The sequence below is a fragment of the Vanellus vanellus genome, assembly GCF_965231255.1.
Source record: "Vanellus vanellus genome assembly, chromosome: 25".
Lineage (NCBI taxonomy): Eukaryota > Metazoa > Chordata > Aves > Charadriiformes > Charadriidae > Vanellus > Vanellus vanellus.
This window is the reverse complement of record NC_138930.1, coordinates 3,512,300-3,536,805: the sequence shown is the minus strand read 5'-3', so window position 1 is coordinate 3,536,805 and position 24,506 is coordinate 3,512,300. Positions and strand designations below refer to the sequence as shown.

The following is a 24,506-nucleotide window of genomic DNA, read 5'->3' as shown; positions in this document are numbered from 1 at the left end:
GCGCCCCCTGCCGGCTGGGCGACGCCGCTACACGTTACTACGGAGCCCCGGAGGGGCGGGTAAAGGGGGCGGGGGGGCGGCCACCGCCGCTACCGGGCCGAGCGGCCCAGCACCGCCTCAGGCGGGGCTGCGGGGAGGGAACGGCGTGTGGGACACGGGGGCGGCCAGGCCCTCCCCCTGCAGCACCTGCCATAGCAGTGGGGACGGAATGGGGGTGACTACCGGTAGGAACTACAACTCCCAGGATCCCTCGCGGCAGGCATATGCGCCTGCGCGCTGCGGCGGCGGCCGTTCATTGGCTGCTGGCGCCGCCGCCATTTCGCGCCCTAGCTGAGGCCTCTCAGTGGCACAGCGCGGTGGGCGGCTCCGCCTCTCCGCTCGGTGCTGGGGAAAGGTTGCCCCGACCCCTCCGGGGCCGCACCGCCGGTGCCCCGGCTCCCACCCGGCGAGCAGGCAGATGCAAGGACCCAGCGGCCCCCCGCCGGCCCTCACACAGCTATCCAATCAGCGCCTCCAGCGCGCCGGACCGACAGCCCCCGCCACCAATCAGCGACGGCTATCGAGCTAGCTAATCGAGAGGCAGCGGCGAGGCCGGGCTTCGAGCTTTCCTCCCACCCTCCTCGCGAGACGCGGGCGGGCGAGGGGCGGAGCGGGCGGAAGGGCGGGTCACGTGGGGCGCGCTCCGCCTATCAGCGCGGCGAGGCGCGGGGTCGCCCCGGCTCCCGCCAAATACGAGCGGGAGCCCCCGGGGCGGGACCGGCCGCGACGGGCCGGGACGGGTCGGCCGCCGCCGCCACTGCCGGAGGAGGAGGAGCGGCGGGAGCCGCCGCGGCTCCTCCCTGGCAGGTACGGACCGAGCTTGGGGCGCGGTGGGGCCGGGGCGCGGTGTGTTTCCGGCGGCGGTTGGGGTGCGCGGGGCCTTCCCGGGGTAACAAAGGAGACACGGCAGCCGCCGCCGCGCCCCGGAACCAGGCCCGGGTCTGGCCCGCCGCCTCCTTCTTGCCCAAACTCCCCTCCCTCGACCTGGCCCCGGCGGAGGGGACCGGTGTCCGGCGACCCTGGGCCCGGCGGGTGCGGAGATCCCCTCAGCCCGAGGGGCGGCCGGTGGGGCCGACCCCTTTGTCCGGCCTGGCCGGGCCCGCGCTCCGCCCCCGGGGAGAGCTGTGGGGGACCGCCGGCGGTGGGCTATGGCGGGGAAGCAGGTAGCTCACCGGGAACGGGTCACGGGTGTTTATTTATTATGTTTTTCCCTCACAGCCATGGAGTGCCGAGACAAAGCGGCCGTTCCTCCGCGGAAGCTCGTCCAAGGTAAGGCTCCAGAGGGAGTGTCTGTCACCCAACGCGGCTTTAGCGCCCTGAGAAGGCGTCGGACCTGGTTGTGTGAAATATATTGGCTTCGCGCTAATAAGCTGTGCCCAACTGGCTAATCTGTTTCAATTCCCGTGCTTAATAACTAATTAAATATCCTACTATTTGATCCCCCCTCATCCCAGTGATTTGTATGATGCGACTAAAATAACAAAATGTCGTTTCAGCTCGGTTGCCGTTCAAACGTTTGAATCCTGTACCAAAGGAGAAGTGCGATGCGGATTCAGAAGTCAAAAAAGTAAAGAGCTCGCAAAGCGGTTTTGGCTCAAGTAAGGATTCCTCCCTCGACGCATCGCATGCGTCCCTGGACAACGTGGAGAATGACTGCCAGCTGGATTCGGATGCGAATTTTGCTCCAAAACTTGTGAACGGAAAGTTAGATCATTTTATGCAAAAAAACACAAAAGATGACACAAATGAAACTGTAATTGTTATTGACCTGACAAAGGACTCTGGCCATAGACTAAGCGATGACGTAGACCATGTTAACGTTGATACAAAAGCATCTTCGTCTGTAGCTATAACTAACGGCACGTTAGGAAAAGAGAGAAACCAATTGAGTTGCCTGAATTCCACTCAGAGTAGCCAAACGGATGATTCAATGGAGACTGATGTGCCGTGTGAAGCTGTAGTGAGTAAAGATGAAAATTTGGTAGATGGAATTCAGTCGTGTTCCGGGTTAACAGAGTGTAATAGCGTGGAAAACGCAAAGGTAAACCAGAGCGAACTGAAGGATGTCATCTTTGAGGGGAAGATGCCCGTAGTGCTCCTGGAGGATATTATGACTGCAAAATCTCCCCAAGTCGCTTCTCTGGATGGAAGCGTCACGTCGGAAAATGAGACCATGGAATCATCTCACGAAGGAGACTCTGGACTTACCAATTCCTCGCTAAGCTCTCACTCTGTGAGCTCACCTGAGGCGCAGCCTGCTGCAGAAACAAAGAGGAATACTAGTCCCTTAGCTGCCTCAACGCCCATTCGGAAGGTTGGTCTCTTTTCTTGGGGTTTTTTAAAAGCTGTTGTGTTGCGGATAGGTTGTATGGCATCCTGCACTTGTAGTGAGGAGGACAGGTAAGATATTCGCAAAGATTGTGAGAAGTGTATGAAAGGTGGTGTTAATTTATTAATACCATAACTGAATTAATTGCCTTTTTGGTTATTCATTTAAATTCTGTAGCTAAAGGATTTAAATCTTGCCTGGTTTTGAGCTGCTGGCGTATTTGCATTGTATGAATGTAACTTTAAACTCTGTTACAGGTTCGTTTTATTTTATTTTTTTTTTTATAAACCGCTCATGAAGTGCGTGCCCTAGGACTCCGCGTTTTGGTGATTAGGATAAGGACAGCGTCCAAAAGCAGTTTTGTCCATTAGGTCATGTTTTACAACCTCTACTCTATCCTTGATGAAGCTGCTGTAATTACTGTGAGCGGACGTTACCCCAGTACCAGTCAGTGCAGATACTTCCTGAGCTCTGAATTTCTGCAGCTGCGGCATAGAAAACGCTTTAAGTTCAAACTACAGCGCATCGGTGAAACTGCAGATCTGCGTGTGAGGATGGAGGACAGGTCAGACGAGGCTCTCTGTCCCCAAACTGGGTGTACAGAGCTTGTGCTCTCAGCCATCTTGTTATGAGCTGCTTCGGGGAAAAGTCACCGCATGTAGAGCACTCCTGGGGATGCGCGACGCTGTTGGGCAGCGAAGGCTGGAGTGCAGGAGGGAACACCTCAAAACTAGCTCTGTATGAGGTTTGTTGTGATCTTAGTTGCAGTTTGGTACCTCTGCTCCAGCGAGAGCCCTGAAACCACTGTGATTTTTGGTGCTGTATCGAAGGGGAAGCTTCTCAGGCCAACAGTATCTGTGCAAGTGGCCGAAACATTCGTGTGGCTCAAGCGCCTGTTCACCGCTCAACCGTTTGGGGGAAGAGATGAGTGGAGGTGTGAAGCGGGGGGTTCTCGGGGAGGGGGGCGGGCACAGTCGCCCATGGTGAGACCTGTGAAGCAAAACAGTCCTGGTGAATGTGTTTGGGCGCTGTAGCTCAGCCTCGCCTACGGTTAGGCTGGACTATCTGCCCAGTGCGTTTGTTTTGCTCGACTACATTATTAGAAGGGAAAATTAGGAAAGTATTGAGGGGTGGGTTGACATTTAGCTGCCAGAGGCGGAGAATTGAGTATGTGCCTCAGGTAAATGAGGGTGAAGCAGCTGGTAGCCTTCCTGCTTAGGTCATCCTGAGCCTTTTAAGAAAGATTTTAAACAATTATCCCCCTGGGGCTTAAGGAGAAACTGTCCCTCAGGTGAGGAAAAAAAACCTCGCTGGCCTGGAGGAGGTATGGCTGAGTTAGCTGGGGCTTGGAGCTCACCATGTGACGGCTCTTCCATCTCTTCTGCTGCGTGCTTACCAAGGAAAATGATCAATTCTTATCACCGTTCAAACTTGCAATCTTTCATCTCTAAAATAAATATGTGAACTCAAGCAGGCGTGAAGCATTTCCAGTGCAGCAGAGCAAACAAAAAATAAAATAAAATAAAAAAAAAAGGCACTTGACTCCTGATGTAATACGGTAATGCAAACAAGTTACTGGTTTCCCGTGGCGTGAAGGAAGGTAGGAACAGCTCGGGCGCTGCTTACCCTGTTGGTTGTCTGTCCTGGCGTGTTTGTTTGCTTAGGTGGAAACAGCTCTGGTAAACTAAAGCTCCCGGTTGAAAGAACTCTTATTTTGTGTCAGATAAATGCAGAATCTCCTGATACAGCTTTGCACTGTGCAAACTTAAATGTCTGTGAGTACGGAAAATGAAGCGGTTGGTCTGTGTTAGTCCTTTAATCACAGGGTACCTTATACTGCGAGTGGCAGGAGATGAAGAGGGAGAAAGCAAGCCACAGTATGCTGAATTATTGACGAATTAAGTCTTTGACCAGTCTATGAATGATACTTTTCAACATAAAATACCTTTTTTTTTCTACCTATAAGTAACAGCTGTAAGAGAAATGAGAAGTCTGACCTGTTGGGGAACTTGGGGTCGATGCGCTGGTACTAGTGGAAGAGCAAGAGAGTTATGGTTACAAGAAGAAAAAGAGTTAAAATGTGAATAATAGTCCTCGTGCTCAGGAAGGTATAGTTAAATATTGTAGCAAGAGTAAATGGTAGGATGCCAAAAAAAAAAAAAAAAGTTGAACTCGAAGGAAGTGACTTTGCTATAATTAAATGTTCTCTGTTGTGCTCTCGTGATTTGGAGCAGCTCTGGCTTCTGTTTGTTTTTCCGCATATGATATTCCCTTGCAAATGGTACTTGAGAACTGAGTAGACTAGAGGGATTTGTTTATGCAAAACTCGGTAACACGAGGACTTAATGTAAACTGAAGCATTTAGATGTATTCAGGCTTAAATGGAAATCAGTGAGATTAGAAATGCTTGAACTGTATTCTTATATGCTATATTGAAGGAATACTTAAGTTGCTGAATATACTAATCTGCAAGAACAACGTTAATGTAATTCAGACGAAGCTTGCTGTTCTTTCAGTAAGAGTTCTAGTGCCTCGTGGAAAGGGAACGATGCAAATTTCTAAAACTTGCGTTTTGTAATTCCAGGTATCTCAGAAATTCCACAAAAGTTCGGCAGAGAAGGAGAAGCTGAGATTGCAAAGAGTAAGGCATTTTCACTGACATAGAAAGTTAACCTGCTGTGCTTTTGCGTTGAATAGTAAGCAAAGCCCTTTGCCCTTCATCTTACTCCACTTAGAGCATCTCTCTTCCTGGTTTTCCTCACTGATGAATATGGAAGGATCTTAATGCACGCAGTTAAAGTACTTGGCTCGTTCCAAAGCTTTTTAATGCATATGTAATGAGGTGTGGGTGGCCTGCGCCGCATTTCTGTGCGCTTTGGTAAGGTATTAAGGATCTAAATGTTGCTGACTGCTTGTCAAAATGCTTTCGAGAATTTTTTCAAACCCTTCCTGCGAAGGTGCAGCCTGCTAAGTGGACAGATGCAGGTGAAATTTTCCAGAGCCTTCTCTTTAGGGGTCCGTTCCTGCTTCGTCATTCTCGCCCTCCCTCCTTTTAAGCCACAAAACGTAGGGTCCGTTCCTCGTTAATAAGTGAGGCAAATGGGCCCCTGCGTTTATGGCTTGCTGAAGAACCTGTTGGATGTCACAGCGGGAAACGCTCAAGCTCCGATCTCTGCTTGAATGCTGCTAGTCAGCAAACTCTGTTCCGGAACAAAACGGAGGTGCGATAATTCTGCTGTCCGTTCTGCTTTCGGTCATAAAACGTGAAATATAAAGGAGGATGATCGCAGGGAGTTCTTGAACAGGCAGCGCTGTACGAGTGGGCTTTGCCTGCTGGAAAACCGGTTGTTATTTTAACTGCGTTTGGGAAGGCCTGTGCTGATGACTTCGTATTGTGTTTCTTAGTAACTAGTTTATAAAGTCGGTAGGGGACTGTTGTGTGGTTGTTTTTTTTTTTTTCTAAGCTATATGTGGTTGAGCTTGCTCCCGAGACGCTTGCTTTTTACGGTGCCCCACATAGAAGTCCAATCTGTTGTTTTCTTCCATTCTATATGTATGTTAAAAATAGCAGCAATGTGAGGGAGAGAGATGAGAAAGGAAGCTTTATTACGCTAAAAATTAAATAGATCTGCCAATCTTGCTGTTAACTTCACACCATTTTCCAAACTACCCGGTAGGTTTTCACCGATTCCCATGACTCAGTCCTGACAATATTGGGTTGTTTGTTTTTTTTTTTTTTTTACCCTTGGCACCATTTTGTATGTTGGTTGCCTTCTGCAGTTATTTGTACATTGTGACACTGTGCAGTCAGTCTTCATGTTGCCAAGAGGAGATGTGAAATAAATAAAACAAAACTGAAAACACACAGTGAGGGTATTTGTATGTCTGAGCACAGACATATCTCCGTTTCCTGGAGAAGTCACTGATGCCTCCAATGTAGGGAAGTTATCTTTCCTTAATTTGCCGTTTTTTAGGAAGCGCACTCTGTTCTCCTTTGTGTCAGTAGATCCACAACGAGAATTTTAGTTGCTTTGGGTGGGAATACAGTGAACAGCAACACGTTCAATGTAATATTCCCCGCATTGTTCCCATACTGTCCCTTAAATAAGCGTAGGGTGCCTTGTGCTGTCTGATTATCTAATATGCACTAACATAAGTGACATTTTTTTTGCGAGCTCCAGGTTTCTAACGCAGCTGCATAATCCAGAGTTTGGTGGCTCACATTACCACCCGAGATAGCAAAAAACATAGTTGGAAAACCCTTATGGATTTATAATGCAAAATCGGATCAAATTCACTTTTCCAACTTATACCGTGGTAGCCCTACATTGATATCAAAGCATGAAAGCTTAGCTCGTGAGCTACGTATTTCCAAAGACAGTCTTTTGGCAACAATCTGAAATCTTGTATTAAATTAAAAATTCTTTTTTTTTTTTTTTTTTTTTAAAATTCCCGGATAATTTTCCATAGTCATGGAATATTTTAGGTTGGAAGGGACCTTGAAGATCATCCAGTTCCAACCATGGGCAGGGCCACTTCCCACCAGCCCAGGTTGCTCCCAGCCCCGTCCAACCTGGCCTTGAACACCTCCAGGGATGGGGCAGCCACAGCTTCTCAGGGCACCCTGCGCCAGGGGCTCACCACCCGCACAGCCAAGAATTTCTTCCTCATATCTAAATCTCCCCTCTCCCAGTTTGAAGCCGTTACCCCCTCGTCCTACCACTGCACAACCTTGTGATGCTACATTGCTAATGAAGGTGACTCAAATATAAAGTGAGTAGAATACAAAGTTTCCCTTGACGCTTAGAAAATGGAAACGCCTCTGTTTGTTAGGAGAAGAGAACAATTAATGCCTTCAGAGAGCCAGTGCGAGCTAGCTCAGTCAGCTGAGGCAGCAGGTAGCTGCGGTTAATAACTTTATGTCCTGTGGTAGCTGGAAACGATGCTGCGGGTCAAGCGCAGGGTGGGTGCAAGAATCTGCTCTAGTATCTCAGCTGAAGAAATGAAGTCCTTGTTTTACTCGGGTTTTTATGCCAGCGGCTCGAACTGTGTACAAAAAGACAACTTGCTTAATGGCTTGTTTCTGAACCAGGATCAGGAGCGCGCAGACAAGCTGCAGAAGCTGCAAGCGGAAAGGGAGGAAAAGGGAAGACTGAAAGAAGAAGCGAAAGCTGCCAAAGAGCGAGCCAAGGAGGAGGCGAAGAAGAAGAAAGAAGAGGAGAAAGAGTTGAAAGAGAAAGAAAGGAGAGAAAAGAAAGAAAAAGAAGAAAAGGAAAAAGCTGAGAAGCTGAGAGTGAAGGAGGAGAAACGCAAGGAGAGGCAGGAAGCATTAGAGTAAGTGGTTTGGTTTCTGCGGGCCCTGGGGAATAACGTGTAACGATGGGAGCAGCTTTCCATACCCACCTTAGCTGTCCCTCCTAGAGGCTGTGCTGGTCAAACACCACGTGCCTCTTTGTCGCGGGGTATCTTCTAAGCCCTTGAAAGGCTGTGTACACCAGAGCCTAGTCTCAGCAGTACTTTTCGCTTGTGGGCTGACCTGGGCTTCTGATTTGAAATGGCTGAAAAGAGCTGTCATGCTCCACTTGAGTTTTCCCTTCATGAGCAGTCTTGCCTGTGCTTTTGCAATTTGCTGGCAGTGGTGCCCTGTCTGGTGAGGAAGTCGCTTGTAACTCGATAACACCATAAATACCCTTTCCTGGTACCCAGGGAAACTTGAAGCAGTCTAGCTACTTTGTGGCTAAAACAGGTCAATATTTGTTCTAGAAGGAATGAAGAGAGCCCTGTACGCTTAACCAAGTATGGTCCTTGACCGAATAAATGGATTATCTTCTTGTCTAGCGTGATGGGGTCTTAGTCAAGGTGTGGGGCTCCTCAGCTCCTCCTCAGCGCAAATAAACACTTCGTGATTTGTGTCAATTAAAATGAACTTTGTATTAAAGGGCAAAACTCGAGGAGAAGAGAAAGAAAGAAGAGGAGAAACGGTTAAGAGAGGAGGAAAAGGTAAATGCTTTCTCTGGCTTGTCTCTAAATTCTTCTGCTACGGTCAAACGACGTTAATGTGCTCCCTGGCGCCCGGCCAACGGCTGCTGAGCCATTCGCAACAGGGCTCCCGCAGCTGCTGCGGTTCTCCGGGCAGTGTACCCTCCCTTGGTGTCCCTCTTGCCGACGTGCCACTTGGGAGGGAGTGCGTCCGTTTGGGACGCAGCCTGTCCTGTCTCGGCTGGTGGTGCGATGTCACGGAGGTTTCTTCTCTGTTACTTTCCTACGTGTTGGCGTCTTTGCCTTTATCTGTTAAATTCTTCCTGCATTTGTTTTCTCACTGCCCATAAGTGAACTCTATCCTTTGTCTTAGCAATGACATTGGAATACATATAGCTGTGTTAGAGAAGACAATTTCTGGTGGGTTTTTTGTTGAGTTACAGGAGCTGGTAAATAACTGAGCTTTGCTTTATACCTCACTAGATTTGAAGTTGGCTCATGCATGAGCTCACCTTGAATTATAAGGCCTTGTCCTACCCTTGTGTTTATAATTTGCATTTTGATTCTGATTGCAGCGTATCAATGCACAGAAAGCAGAAATTACGAGGTTCTTCCAGAAACCAAAGACTCCACAAGCCCCGAAGGTGAGTTATTGCTACTCCTGTGTTTTGTTGACCTTTCGTTGGTTGACTTCTAACAAAGACACTGATTTCCTTCTGATCTGTCCCTTAGAGCTTCTTAGGCAGACAAAGCATTAGTATTTCTTACTTCCTAATTTCAAAAGTGTAAAGGATTTAAAAAAAAATCTGTGACGGGAGCAGAGACTGCAAAAGAAGTTTGTAGTTGCTTTAGTAAAAATCTCAGCTCTGTCTCCTGCTGCATGGGCCGTGAGGACCTAGATTCCCTTGAGAAGATCCGTCGAAGACTGAGATAGGAAGGGCTTAACCCCAATCTTCGCTCCAACCTCACCACCTGGTGTTGAGGTTTGTCGTAGATCTTAACTGTGTTTGTGCCGTGGTTTCTCAGGTGTTCAGACCCTAACGAATCCTCCCTTGATATTTCAGATTCTTGCTGGCTCTTGTGGAAAGTTTGCTCCTTTTGAAATTAAGGAGAACATGGTCTTAGCTCCCCTCTGTCGTATTGCCCTGGATCCAGACTTCTTAGAACAGCTGGATAAGCTCCTGCGTGCACAGAATAGTGACGTTTCTTTCTTGAGGGATCTAAAGTGTCGTAAACCGCGTAAAACTGGACCTACTTTTGTCAATAACAGTGCTGACATAGTAAACAGGTTAGTCTGTGTTTTGGGGGCTTTCCTCGCTTTTTTTTTAGGTATTGAACCGCAGAATGGTTTTGAGGTAGTCTTTATTCTAGTATTGGAGATGATAGAAAGATGGAGGTTTTCTCTGAATGCTCATTTTGTATGAGTGTTATTTCCCCGGAGGAGCAGTACATTACGATGTAGATTTCCTTCGTTCCATACAATGCTTCTCAAATCCTTCCCTGCAGGAAATCTTGCGCTTCAGGCAGCTCCCTTCAGCACCGGACACTAGTGGCCTTTAGCAGTGTTCGTTTTTGACAGTTTTAAAAAGGCAATTTACCGATAGCTAAAACAGAGGGTGCTGATAAGGAGGGAGGCGGCTTGTCTGGAACCCCCGTTCTTGCAAGCGCGTTGGGAGCGGCTGTTCTAATGGGCTCAAGCTCTTGGGTTGGTATTGTGGCTGAACCGAAGCTTTCTAGAAGATGTTTTCCTGAGCGGCAGGGGAGCGTGCTGCAAGTACTGAAGGCGGTGTCTTCTTTTAACAGTGACGTGGTGGTAGTGGATAACTGCAAAACAGATGCTGTTCCTGAGAGGGGGAAATTCGGTAGAATGAAACTTCTGCAGTTTTGTGAGAATCACCGTCCTGCATACTGGGGCACGTGGAACAAGAAAACCACTATGATCCGTCCCAGGAATCCCTGGTCGAAGGACAGTGTAAGCACCTCAGAGGCAGTGTAGTTGGATTCTTTTCTTTCTTTATGCTCTTAAAGTGGATGTGGGGTTGGCCAGGTTCGCTTGTTCTCTGGGATTTCTGATCTGCTTGCATGTTCCCTCTTGCTACTGAGTTTTGAAACCCTGAATGGGGTCTGGCGTTGTGCTCTCAAGTTATTTACCAAAAAAGCATGTTGGCATTTCTTCTAGAAACTCCTGGACTATGAAGTAGATAGCGATGAAGAATGGGAAGAGGAGGAACCTGGAGAAAGTCTCTCCCATAGTGAAGGGGTAAGGGTTCCGCTTGCTGAAAAACAGTTTTCTGAACCAATTGCACTCATAAGTGTAATTTCTAATAAGCAGAGTTTATTTTTAGGATGATGAAGAGGAGGGAGAGGATGAAGATGATGACGATGGGTTTTTTGTACCCCATGGGTACCTATCTGAAGATGAAGGAGTGACAGAAGTAAGTGAACTGGGTGTCACTGGGCTTCCATCTCTGTTTCCAATGAATCTTGTAACAAATATTGGCAGAGGAAGAAAGTGTGTAGTCTTTGCGGTGATGTAACTCATCTCAGATCTGCATGGTTCAGGAGCTGACTTCCATAGCTCAGGGAACACGGTAAAAAGCTGTGTCCAAAAAGCTTTTGTTTTTCCTGGAATTAATGTATCGTCCTTTCTTGCCTGTGGCTTTAGGAGTGCGATCCGGAGAATCAGAAGGTTCGTCAAAAGCTGAAAGCAAAGGAGTGGGATGAACTGATGGCCAAGGGGAAGAGGTTCCGTGTTCTACAGCCGGTGAAAATCGGCTGCCTCTGGGAAAGTGCAGAAAATGACAGCGGCACGAATGCGGACCTAAAGGTTCTTCAGCAGTTCACAGCATGTATCCTGGATTCGCCTGTTGCAGAGGAAGAACAGCAGATACAGAAATGTAGTAAAAAAAGAGCAAAAGACCAGCAAAGTAAGACCCGGAGGGCTAAAGAGTTGTACTTATGCACTGTTGTACTCTGCTTTGGAGAGAATAGACTTCTGTATTGAGTGTCCAGTTCAGAATGACCTGGTTTTGACGAGTCTGAAATCCAAGGAATCTCTATGAGAGTTCTTGGAAAGGAGTTTTCTGGCAGTGTGTCTGGTATGGCCGTAGTTACGTTCTCTAAAAACTCTTGCTGTAGATAATCCAGGAAATAAAGCCAACAAGATTTCAGTAGACTCGGATTTAGGACTGCTTACTGGAAGTGCTCGAGCCCATTGACCTGTTTATTGTTCAGGGGGAGAGGATTTAGTTTATGTGACCAGTACTGAGTATCCTGTGCGTGATTAACATGAGGATGTGAATAATGCACATAAAGACTAGAATAAAGGTCGAAGCTTTCACTTTAGGCAGTCGTTATTGGGGGTGACTTTTCTACACCAAATTTAGCTCCTGTTACAATCCCATATCTAAAATTATTCTCAACCTATTTGTCTTCTTTCTGGAGCATGCGTACTGATAGGTTATGCCTGCCTGGCTTTTTCTTGCCCTTTTAAGCGGTTCTTCCCCACAACCTTTGTGCCTCCTTTCTTCTCTGCAGTCCTCGGCCAGCTTCTGCCGCTGCTGCATGGCAACGTGAACGGGAGCAAAGTGATCATCCAGGAATTTCAGGAGTGCTGCCGGCAAGGACTGTTCAGCGATGTGACTGCAGCCGCCGACTGTAGCGATGCGAGCCCTGCGAGCCCCCACACCTCCCGGCCGCAGACGCCTGTTGGTGAGGACAGCGGTGTCCCTTCCAAAGCCAGGCTAAAGCGAATCATTTCCGAGAACTCTGTGTACGAGAAAAGACCCGAATATAGGATGTGTTGGTACGTCCACTCGGAGGTGCTGAAGAGTTTTGATCAAGAGCATCTCCCCGTCCCTTGTCAATGGAACTACGTCACCCAAGTCCCTTCTTCGGGGAAGGAGGAGGGTGGCAGCGTGCCAGGCGTGGCGGTCCTGCAGACCACCCCCATGTCGGGAAAGAGGAAGGCCACCGGAAGCATGTCCATCACTAAATTCATGAAAAGGCCTCGGGATGCTGAACAGGTGAGTTCCTTTCCCGGTGCTCTTCCCCAGTAAAGAATGACGGGAATGTAGCTGTGCGTCTTCGGCAGGCGAGCGTCCTGGCGTGCCTCCCAGATTGGCCTAGATCTGCCGTGAGCAGAGTCAAAATACTCAGCTACAGATCTTCATACAAAAAGACCTTTTTTTGTGGGGAAAGGAGTGAAATTATGTGACTCTAAAGAGATGGGTTTCTTTTGTGTTTCTCCAGCTTGGACTGTCTGTTCCGTTTGAAATGTTGCTCTCCTGCTGTTCTTCCATTTTCTGCTATTTGGCAGTGATTGCATCCAAGCTGTGAATAGTTTCTGAGTGCCTGCTTGGCCTTGGTTTTACAGCTGTATATAATTTGTATGCAGGTTTTTATGTGTGTGTGTATGGCTGCCAGATGTATAGCCCGAGCTGGTGCCTTACATCAGTTGCACGTGTACTGATTAAATGTGGTTCCGAAGTGCTGCAACTCAACCTGTAATAGTCTGTTAAGTCTCCCGCTTATGCTGTCATACGCAAAGCTGAATTTCAAGAGCTGGTTTAAAAATATAATAATTCATAGGAGCAAAATGAGATGGATTTGGAGTAGTTGCTACTCCAGCTCTGAGCTTTGTTGCGGTCTTCCTGTTGTTTGCTTCTGCTTTTCAGGGTAACCACAGGTAGTATTAAGAGCTTAATCATCCAAAAGGATGACTGAAAAGTACGCGATCAGTGCTTTAGCTGTGTGATGCTCTGTCACGCGTTCAAGACAGTCAGGCTTTAGGTCCTGAAGCTTGGTGTTATCAACTGTTTGCTTCCAAACCTACAGGTAGGGACAGGGTTTGCGCTGTCAGTGGATTTATTCCTCATCCCCTGCGGATAAGGGGGTGAGGAAAAGCCACAGACATGGCTTTTTACGCTTTTCCTGCCCGCTTTATTGTTGGCTGCTTTGGCTCTTCTCCTGAAAAATCTCTGCGTTCAAGTATTGATAGGGATCAGAGACTTGTGAGAAGCTGTTCAGCCCCCAAACTCCATCTGCTTGGGTTTTTTTCTTATACGCTAAATAAAGGCAGAGATAAAAATCTCTGCTTGGCACCCACTGGAAATCCTGCTTGTAACCAACTCCTTGAGCAGAAATAGCAAAACAAAGGCTTTTAGTAGAATTGCATCACTGGCCTGAATTCTTCAAAGCTCTTGAAAGCATCTCAAAGCTGCCCCTTGCGAGGTGCGGCGCCGTGCAGCTCAGAGCAGAGGTGTCAGAGGCCTTTCATGCCTGACGTCTAAATCAGCACTGCTGAGGTATTGAGGTCCCGTTCTTCCTGCGGAGCGAGGCTGGAGCGTGGGAAGAGCCTGGGAGCGATGGGTAGGTCAAGGCTGCCAGGTTCTCTGCCCCTGGCACGTGTTTCTCTGCCGTGAAGCTCACGCCAGGACTCGTGTAAGTAAAGGTGCTCTTACATAAACTGCGGAGAGAGAGAACAACTCGGTATCGAAGTGGGCAGTACCTGCACGCGTGTAGGAGGGGAATACTTAATCTGAGAACTGTGACTTTTAACGACAGATGTAAATTTAAAATGCTTTCTCTTGGAGAACAGCTTGCAGGGGCTGGGGACCAGGTTCCAGGTCTGAGATTTCATTCCAGGGTTCCAGTTGGGGGGGGACGACACACGGCCAAAAACCACTCGCAGCTGTTCAATGCTGCACAAATTCAGTTTGTATCACTCCTTGTATTCATTTTCTCAATTCAAAGCGAGTACTTTGTGCTGCTCCCATGGGAGAAAATTGGGTCACCGAGGGAAGAAGGACCCTCCCTGAATAAAAGCTAATTGGCGAAGATGAGGAGGAGTCAGGGGGAGAACACGCTTCAAACTTGACAAGCAAAAGTCTTCAGAAGGAAGAAAGCATCCAAAATAATCAGCAGAGGGGGGAGATATTTCCTTTCCAAAAAACCCAACAAAACCGAGTCGGATTTCAAATGAGGTTTGAGCTGACTTTTCAATGTGTAGGCTGTTCATGGCGTTGTGTAACAGGGAAACATCTTGGAGCAGAAGCTTGGCGCTCTTCCTGCGGTACGTGCCATTGCAGACGAGGCCTTTTATCAAAAGTCAGTGTCTGTTGAAGCTGGGGGTTGCTTATTTTTCTTCCCTACAAATATGCCCGACTGATCAGACTGCTGCGAGTCCCAGTTGTGAGGAGCGCGCGCTGTAGTCCTTCACAGCGCTGGCTGTGCTTGGTGTCGCATGTTAGCACCGTCAGCTTGCTGATACGCAGCTGATACCTCTTTTTTTTCCTTAAGGCTGAAGCTGCGGAGATGGATGGATTTCAGGCAGACACCGAGGAAGACGAGGAAGATGATGACTGCATGATTGTGGATATACAGCCAGGCAAAGGTGGGAAAATAAATGGATAGCAGACACGTGCTCCCACAAGGGAGAGTATAACAGAGTGAGAATGTTTTGTTTTAGGTACCTCTCTGCTTTTTATGCCTTATTCTAGATGCTGCTTTGCTATTTACGGTCTTCTCTAACCTGCTCTTGCTCTTCCTTCCTTCCTTCCTCCAAGTGACTAAATAGCCCAAAGTGCTTGTGACTAGCATTTGGCTGCCGGTGTCACCTTTTCTTTTTTTTTTTTTTTTTTTTTTTCTGATGAGAAAAGTGAACACTGGGGGCCATAATCAGCAGATCCACTATTGGTAAATGTTGCTGAGCAGGGCCGGTCTCTGTGGTGTGTGCACTAATGTTCCAGAGCCCTCCCAGGACTGGCAAAGTCTGGAGCGTATCTCCCCCGTGCCGCCTTCCCAAAGCCTTAGGTGCAGGCTGAATTGTCTGGTCTGCAGGAAATAACATCAGATAATAACCGAGCTCTCGGATGTGGGGACTCTGATCAACACTTTGCTCTAGAATCTAAGCAGTTGCTTGTATTTGTGTCCCAGTTATCCCCTGGAGAAGAACTTTCAAATCTCCGCTGCTATAGCGTATCCTTTCAGGCTACGGATTCAGAAACTGGGATGAGGATGTGGAGCGGCTCCTTTCATCTCAGTGAGGTTTTAACTATACGTACTTGATCGTACAGATCAATGACTTAACACCAACCACATGATGTGCATTCAGCTCTTCTAAACCGCTTTCAAAACCTCCGAGCCCTTTCTTACTGCACTCACAATAGAGCTCTTTCACAATGCTACTGGCACAACCTGAATTAAGGAAAGTGAGGTTTTTGTGTTGGGCAGCTCCTCTAATTGATAGATAAGGGCTCGTGCATATTCCCAAAGCCTTAAATTCTATAGAGCGTTTGACCCATTCTAGACATATCTGGGTTCTCCTTTCTATCTCGGCTGGTGCTACATTCCTCCTCCCGCCTTCCGTAACAGACAATATAACTGTTTGACAAGAAGCTTTGCATTTAATCTTAAGCTGCTTTTGCTTATTACAAGACTGCAGTGAGATGAAAGCCTTGCTTCAGGTTTGTAACCTCGCGTTCAGAGGACGGGGATGCTATTCGGGAGCTTGCCTTCCTCAGGCTTTGTTGACACACATGCAGCTGTATTTGTTTAACTCTGCCTGAGTCTAAAGCGCTGAAAAGATTAGGAAGATCCTTTTTTATGGTTGAGAAGTAATTTTATTCTGGATTGATGTTAACCCGATATTAAAACCAGTTTTTAAATGGTATTGAAAAGACTTGCAACAGATATGGGCAGACAAATTAAGACAGGTAAAGCATATAGTAGTCAAATTCTACTAGATTAATGAGGATATTAAAAAGGAAAAAAAAACCCACAACAACAAACAAAAAAAACAACCCCAAACCAACACGTTTTCTACTTTGCAGATTCTACGTTGACAGTTACCGAAACAGCTTCAGAATCCAGCGGCACAAGAGCCGCTCACCAGGACGTGGTCAGCCCATCTAATACAGTTTGAGACGTAAATGCCTACTAACTTCTCTGTATGTATGTAGAATGAATTAGAAAATTTTAAACCTTGTGTATCTTTGAACAAGATACTTGAAAGTATTCCATATTTCTTGTAAAGAGAAGACAGCACTTTGTTCTGCTTCAGACCAGATGGAAGCTTAAATTTTTAGTTCTAGTTTTTAGCTTAAAAAAATACTGCATATTAATCTGTCCTTAATAAAGCATTATTGAAATTTTGATACTTCTTTGTAATGGAAGGTATCTAAGTTATCTCTAAAACTAGTGGAGGGATTTTGAAATAAGCTTATTGTGATGCCACTGGGGGAATTACTCTGTTCATAATGTTGTATAGCACGGCCTTGGGTATAAATGATGTACAATTATATTTGAATTTATGCTATCTATATCATCCTGTTTGTGGTCTTACTTGCTACAGAGAACAGCAGCAGGGCTTTATCTTTGGAAAAGGGGAAAAAAAAAAAAAACAAACCTGCAACTTGTTTCTCCTATTTTTGGAATAGGCCAGTATTAATTAGACACCAGGCTAGTGATAGATTATTGATCTCCTGTATCCATTGCTGCAATAGAAGCTCTATACATAAAAGCTGGTCTCTACACCGCAGAAAAAACTTTAAGATTGATGCTAGTTCAGTCCTTTATACTTCAAACTTGTTTATGTATGTAACAAACTTGTTGGGGCTTTTAACTTCGTATGGCTTGTGAGCTGATGAGTTAGTTCCCTAAAATACTGGCTGTAGTTAGAGGTTTAATCTCTCACCAGCGGGCAGCGTAAATAGCTGTTGCCTGTCATGGGTCTCCCTGCCTGTCCCTTGTTCTGTCTGCAGGTGCCATGAAGTGAAAAGGTGGGTAATGCCACAGCTGCACCAGTAACACCAGTGCCAGCCCCAGCACTGACTGGAGCTCGTCTGCACTTCCAGCCTGTAAGAGCAATGCAATTCAAATAACTTTTGCACAGAACTGAGTCTTTAAATATTCCATTTAATCAGACTAAACATAATTTTATCTAAATATATTCTCTCCAATAGGAGTTACAGTGCACACAGAAGCAAAAGGAAAAGCTGAGTTCTAAGCCCAGCCCCATATCCAGGCTCAATCGATTGGTAATCCAGCCTAGTACTAGCACCTAATCCCTCCTCCGAGGGAGGAGAGTGGTGCTTCGTCATGGTCCTGGAAACACCTCAAGCAGTTCCCTGCTAGAACTTGGTTTTTAAAGCCATTCAGAGCAGTCCTGTGAGTGTCTTACTGGGCAAGACTGCCTTAGTGTACGGCTACTGGAGTTGTGGAGGTGACTGCAGGGTTGGTGTGACATGGCAGAATCTAGACTCCCACTCTGCAGAGCTAAAAGAAAGTCATTTCTGAGGTCACGTAGCTGGAAGCTCCAACAGTCTGCATGGGAAAAGGAGAAAACAGTCTAAAACCACCAGCACTGAATCCACTCCCCTTTATTTCATGACAGTGTCTGGACTCTGGAGAGAAGTTCTGGTTTCAGGGGGTTTGCTGGCTGCTCCTCTCCCGACGCCTGAATGTCTGCCATGACTGCTGCGTCCCAGGCGAGAGTCAGGAGGGCTGAGGGCACCTGGGACAGAAAAGGCAGAGTTATTAAGCCATAGCAATGTTATGCTTTGACCTCCTAACATGCGGTGTATGGTCACAGACCTGCAAAAAACTTAGAAAGAGCACTTCAACTAAAAAGGACAAGTGTGGATTTCTGCAAGAAGCTCTTTAGGGGGGACACTGCTTTGGGCTTTCTGTTGGTAGCCTGGTAGCCTCATGCTAGAGCTGCGCTCGCCTCGCAGTTGCTGCCTTCCCTCTTTTTCCAGCGTGGATGCTCAGCCTCTGGCAGAGCTGCTGGCAACTCCTGCAGACTGTGTTTGCTACAGGAGGTAGGTCCTTGCAGTTCCTTGTGGACAGACCTAACCTTGAGCCAGAAGCCTTCAAGCAGTTTCTTGTTCACTTGTGCTTAAAAAGAAGGGGCCAGAGCACAACTTACGGCACTGAAAGCACAAGACACGAACTTCCCTCTAAGTTATGAGCAGCAGATGACTCTGACAACCTGAAGACCCCTGTGGAAGGTACTGGCTATCTTTTTTTACTCACCAGCCCACATTCATTGAAGGCCAAGTTCTCATCAGTCAGTTTGACACCTCCGGGTCCCACCAGCTCAAAGGGCAGCCAGTCATCTCTGAGTGCTTCTCTCACAAAGCTGTAGAGCACGGATACCGATTCTCGTGCATAAAAAGTCCCTGCCATGAGAAAACAAGGTGAGATATCGAGAGAGAGTCTGGCATTTACCAAATCTAACCCTTTGTGGTAGGTTTCCTGGGGCTCACGTACTGATGCTATCTTTATGAACTACTTCAGTGACACAGAAACAGCCAGATTCAGCTGAGAAGTATAAAAGCAGAATCCCCAAAGAAAACTATTACTTCAATTGTTGCGAGCCCCTGCCAGCCTGTAGAAATCATTTCAGGCTTTCCCAGCTCTTTGTTAGAGTTCTACGGCAAAATTGGAAGAGGGTTTAGACTGTTGTATAGCCTGACACCACACAGGCAACCTCACGCTGGTTACTATAACGAACTGATCTAATGAGTCCAGCTTGCTGGCTGTAGCCTGGGAAGAGCACGCTTTAATTAACAGCACCTTGAGATTCTTCCCTCTCCACTCAACCCGGGCTTACAGTCCCAACCCTGTGCAGGTGAGGCACGTGGAGGGCTCGGAGACGGGAAGAGTTCATACAGAAGCGTTCCCCTGCTCTGGGTTTGGTTGCTTTATTCTTCCAGTTGCATTCAGCCCACCTCAAGCCTGCTTATTATTCAAGCTCTTGCGCTACAAGTATTCTCAAAGCTTTTGGAGGTGTACAGAGAAAGGGTAAGAAGTCTTTTTCTTTTTTTTTTTTTTTTACCTTGGAGGATGTATCCATCGGGAAACCGGACTCGTATCAGGGTGTAGTTGTACTTGCGCATTTCCCTTTGTTCTTCTTTCTCTCGCATGGCTCTTGTCCTCAGCATCGAAGCCTTCTCCACTGCTTCTGTCCTTTAGAGGGAAAGCGATTTTTAGCACGAAGGAGAGGTACAAGACTCCTAGCTGGCATTGCATGCCCCCTGGGCAGTTGGGACCCTCCTCCTAAAGCCTACTCACCGGAGCCTTTGCTCTCGTTTGATCTCTTCTGTAGTGAGGTTGTAGAAGTCATTTGGCAGCTCAAACCGAGAAGCTTGAGGTGATGGTTTAAACACGCAGAGCTGGCGATCCAGCTGGGCTCTCACAGGCTCAGAGCTTAAAAGCTGCTCTTTGTAGTCCTTGAGGTCTTCCAACTTGGTCAGCATTTCTTCTTTCAGTACATAGTACTCCTCTGTGGTCTCTACAAGCAAAAGGATGGGATTTGAGTCTCTGGTTCTTTACATGAGTAATGTATGAAATACAAGGGCAAGGATCTCCAGACAATGTAATGTCTTAGTGGGGAAAATGCAGGGTGAGCGGCTGTTTCTGTTACAGCCTTGGAGTAACAGCCTTAATTGCAGCCTGCGGAGCTCTCGGCAACCAAAGGTGCCTCACTCGCCTCCCCTGAGATGTCCCACCACCATTCAGACTCGACTCCAGTTTAATACATTTAGATTTCTTGCCTTGTCCTGGAACAGGCAGTGTTTTTGTCTCAAACCCGATAACCTGGAAAAATTTGTGTATCCCCTCCAAGCAGCTTATCCTTTCCTGGAAGAAAAGGAAAGAATTTAAGTGTAGTCTGCTCCAGGCAAGGATGGTCCTAGGCAGAGCACCTGCAGGAGTCTTGACCTCACCTGAAACACTTTGTTCTGCAGTTTGATTTTCCGGTACTTCTCTTCCTCTGGATGGAGATAGATATTATCCAAGTACCTGCAGAAAGAGGAATGCACTGCATGGGTCAAAGCAGACACTTAGGACACGCCACCCCGAGGTGTAAGAAAAGACTGGGAGACCTCACAGTATTTCTCACAGATAAAAGAGCTGAAAAAATGAGGAAAGTAAAATACATCTGTGTTTCATGCCCAAGCCAGACAGAAGATGGCGTGGCCAATCTCAACCAGCTGTTCTCAGACCTCTTGGATGAGTGGACCAACTCTTAAAACACCTCTGAGATCTGACCTTATTTCAACTGACACTTAAAATAGTTTGAGTGTTTGGCTTTGGGCTTCTTCAGACACTGCCTGGACCACAGCAAGAAAATCCACCTGCTTGTTGACCTTGCAGGGAAGGGACAAGCTACCTGCGCGCTCGGTCCTCCTAACGCAGCCCGCTTACTTGGCCATGGTTTCCACGCCCACTCGTACTTTCTCCCGGTCCTTATTGAAGGTGTGAATCTCCATGATCGAGGCGGCCACAGGGTCTATGGAGAAATACTGGGGGAGAAGGAGAAAAGCTAGTCGGGGGGAGCTGACACTACTCTGCACAAAGAGATGTATGGGTTTGTTTAACCCCGACCAGCAGCTCAGCACCACACTTGTTCCCCCCCGCAGTGGGATGGGGAGAGAGTCAGAAGGGTAAAAAAAGTGTGAAAACTCATGAGTTGGGCTAAACCCAAGATTAATAGGTAAAGCAAAAGCTGTCTACACGCAAGAATTTATTCACTGCTTCCCAGTTTAGCCATTTCCAGTGTATAATCAATACTGTTTTCATCACAAATCTAAAACACAGCACTATCCCAGCTGCTATGAAGAAAATTAACTCTGTCCCAGCCAAAACCAGTGCAGGGCCAGAGTTCCCAGTCCCAGCACTTGGAGGGTGCTTGGACAGACATTTGTACAGCTACAGTGGGACAGAGTTGCCCTTTGGAAGATGGTGGTGATTTTACAGGGAGAAGGTGGAGCAGTCACTGCTCGAGGGGACCCAGGCCACAAACTGCATTAAAACAGGAGGAAGGGAAGAAGCTGTGCAGCCGACAGGCGCGGTGCTTACCGACTGGATGGCTTCTCTGAGGTGCTTTTCCTTCTGGTCTTTCCTTACAACTGCACCAGTTAACGGGCAAATGAAGTAGACCCCTGAAACAGAGGGGGCAGCTGCCCCTTCCTTGTCTGGGGAGGCAAGGTCCTAAAGGAGACAAAACCAAACTGAACGTAAGGAGGTTTGGGTTTGGTTTTAAATATCCTGGCCCATCTGCATGGGACAGGGACGGCAGCCCAGAAAGGCGCTGATCAGGGACAGCAGCATCTCTCATACCTTTTCCTCTGCTGAGAGCCCTTTCTCACTCGCAGCTGCCTCGGCCATCAGCTCTTTCCTCACTACGAGAGACAAACCCACGTTATGGGGGCAGAGGGTCAGCAGATTTCAGAGGGTGCCCTAGAGAAGCAAACACCTAGCCGGGTGCTCTATCCCAAGTCCAGAGATGACCGTGACCCCCATGTCTACGACACCCCAGCAGTCGCAGAAGGCAGCTGCACCCCACAACGCCCTCGAGAGCTGCACCCGAGCAATCGCCCACCCGAGATGTCCCTCCCCAACCTCAGCTCAGAGCTGTGACCGTCCCAGCCAGCCCCACCATCCCTACACCAGTGCAGAAGCTCCACGTCCTCAGCGAGCTCCTACCCTGGTTCTTGATGGCCTCCTGGGAGGAGGAGACCTTGGTCTTGGGCTTCAGCTCCATCCGGGCCAGCGCTGCGGCCGCCGCCATCTGTGCTTCATCTGTTGGTCCCTGACGAGGCTTTGGCGCCGCTTCGGCTTTCGGCTTCTCCTTGGGGACCCTGGGCAGGAGGGGACAGCAGAGCTCAGGAGGAGATGAGCTCCGCCACGCGCCGACCTGGACGTAGCCATGGACACGTAATGGCAATTACCGCCCCGGTGCCCCCGGGGAGGCAGCCGGGAAACCGGCCGCCCCGGTGCGGCTGCATCGCTGCCCAGTGAGTGTCGGCCCCCGCGGGATGGGTGGCTTGGGACCGGTGTCGCCCACCGGGCCCCATGACTGGCGACGTCCGTCCCAGCCCGGTGTCCCCGAGCAACCGCGTCCAGGCACCCCCCTGGTACCGGGTGGCACCAGGACCGGAGCAGCGACGGGGACCGTGGGTACCGGCAGCTTGGCGGAGGGGGCCGGCTCCCGCCCGCTCAGCCCTGCTGGCTGCCCGCAGCGCCCCGGCCCGCCCGAGAACGGCGTCCTCCCCCCCGACGGGCCCACCGTTACCGGAGGGTCCCCCCTATCCCGTACCGGGACGGCTCCGAGAGCTTCTGTCCGGGCCCCGCGGTCTTGAACTTCAGGTCGGCCTTGATCTCCTGGAAGAACTTGCGCATGGCGGCGGGACCGGGACCGGGACGGGGTCGGGGACAGGGACTGGGACCGCCACCGCCGCCTCCAGCCCCCGCTTCCGCCACGCCCACGTCACCGCCACCGGAAGGGGCGTGTCCATCGCACTGGCCCGGGCGTCGCTCTAGGCTCCCGCCACTCTATGGCGTCCGCGGTCCTCCAGGCTGAAGAGAATGGAGGGGGGCAGGCTCGAGCCCCTCACGGACCCCAGGCCTGCACCCATGGACCCCCAGGGCACCCAGGCCTACAACCACAGAGTCCAGGCCTGCACCCATTTCCCCCCACAGCCCTGGGGCCTGTACCCATGGACCCCCACGGAGCCCAGGCCTGTACCCACAGCTGCCAAGTCTGCACCCATGGCCTCCCACAGCCCCCAGGCCTGCACCCAAGGACCCCTGTGGCTTCCAGGCCTGCACCCATGGTACCCAGACCTACAACCACGGACCCCAGGCCTGCACTCAAGGACCCCCATGAAGCCCAGGCCTGTACCTATGGACCCCCAGGGCACCCAGGCCTACAACCACAGCACCCAGGCCTGCACCCAAGGACGCCCACGGAGCCCAGGCCTGCACCCGCAACCTTCAGGCCTGCACCCAAGGACCCCTATGGCTCCCAGGCCTGCAATCCGTGGACCCCCCACAGCACCCAGGCCTGCACCCAAGGACGCCCACGGAGCCCAGGCCTGCACCCGCAACCTTCAGGCCTGCATCCATGGACCCCTATGGCTCCCAGGCCTGCAATCCGTGGACCCCCCACAGCACCCAGGCCTGCACCCAAGGACGCCCACGGAGCCCAGGCCTGCACCTGCAACCTTCAGGCCTGCACCCAAGGACCCTATGGCTCCCAGGCCTGCACCCATGGACCATCCACAGCACCCAGGCCTACAACCACAGAGCCCAGGCCTTCACCCGCAGCCCCCAGGCCTGCACCCATGGCCCCCACGACCCCCAGGCCTGCACCCACAGTCCCCGCTCTACAGCCTCAGCCCCCCCTGGTACCCCCAGGAGGAACCAGCAGCCCCAGCCTGAGCAAACCAGCCTGAGATGGGGCCTCCATGGCTCTAGAGCAAACCTCGCCCAGCTGGGGGTGCAACCCGGGCTGAGAGAGCCTAAAACACATGAAGATTTTCCATTCTCTCTCACTGGATGCACAGCCCGGCCCTCTCCCTCATGCCCCTTGAACAGGCAGAAGCCTCACTTCCCACCCCGCAAAGCAGGTTTGAGACTGGCCAAAAGGCTCAAAATTTGGGAACAGGTGTTTGGATGAGGTTTGTTTCCGCAGCACAGCTCTTCCTCCTCCTCCTCCCAGGGACAGAGGACAGTCACTGCCGAGGAAGGGGCCACATGCCAGACCAGGAGGATGCCCCATCCCAAACACAGGGGAGTCATGCGTTTGCCCGTGAGGTGGTAGTTGTGGAAATGGCACCCTGGCACTGCACCTCCAGTGGCAGCAACTCCACGCCGACATCGGCATGGGGACCTGGGCCACCACAGCGGCACCAAGAGCCAGAAACACACACATGGAGGCCGAACCAATGCCTGCATCACCAACAGGCACTCGCACCAAGCTGTGGTACCACCGGGACCCCCGTACTGTGGCACAGGAGATGCCATGGAGAGCACAAGGTCCCCCAAGATCTCCATGGGGATGTTTTTGCTGTCCCAGGGCCAAACATGCACTGCAGGCTCTGCTCCTGCTCCCAGCAGTGCCAGCAAGTCAATGCACAGCCTGGGTACGGCACAGACCAGGATACGACACAGCCCAGCAGGAGTGGGTACTCACTCGATTGCGAGGTGACCTCAAGAACCACGGACCTGCTCTCTCCCCAAACCCCTCACTTCACGAATTCCCTCCCGCAAAGCCCAAAGGAATTCCCCCTGCTCGTGCGCATCCCCGTCGTGCTGCCGGTCACACGCCGGCCGCTGCCCATGCTTCACAGAATCATTTAGGTTGGAAAAA

The 24,506-nt window shown here is 49.7% G+C and overlaps 2 protein-coding genes across 2 annotated transcripts; one reads left to right on the top strand and one right to left on the bottom strand.

Annotated features, from left to right (window-relative positions):
• Positions 1 to 208: 208 nt before the first annotated feature.
• CHAF1A (chromatin assembly factor 1 subunit A) lies at positions 209 to 16,309 on the top strand (the record flags this gene model as incomplete). Its single annotated transcript, XM_082495358.1, has 16 exons — positions 209 to 224; positions 353 to 1,180; positions 1,258 to 1,308; positions 1,536 to 2,353; positions 4,953 to 5,009; positions 7,461 to 7,702; positions 8,308 to 8,368; positions 8,923 to 8,991; positions 9,412 to 9,635; positions 10,151 to 10,319; positions 10,527 to 10,607; positions 10,693 to 10,782; positions 11,013 to 11,274; positions 11,885 to 12,372; positions 14,648 to 14,741; positions 16,180 to 16,309. 16 exons carry the CDS (start codon positions 209 to 211, stop codon positions 16,269 to 16,271), a joined length of 3,642 nt encoding a protein of 1,213 aa, XP_082351484.1. The 3' UTR covers positions 16,272 to 16,309.
• Positions 16,283 to 22,608, bottom strand: UBXN6 (UBX domain protein 6). The gene is made up of 11 exons (XM_082495557.1): positions 22,452 to 22,608; positions 21,839 to 21,993; positions 21,473 to 21,534; positions 21,212 to 21,343; positions 20,558 to 20,655; positions 20,077 to 20,152; positions 19,906 to 19,990; positions 19,424 to 19,643; positions 19,188 to 19,318; positions 18,383 to 18,528; positions 16,283 to 17,861 (listed from the first exon to the last, which is right to left on the bottom strand). Exons 1-11 carry the CDS (start codon positions 22,532 to 22,534, stop codon positions 17,733 to 17,735), a joined length of 1,317 nt encoding a protein of 438 aa, XP_082351683.1. The 5' UTR covers positions 22,535 to 22,608; the 3' UTR covers positions 16,283 to 17,732.
• Between the last annotated feature and the right edge of the window lie 1,898 nt (positions 22,609 to 24,506).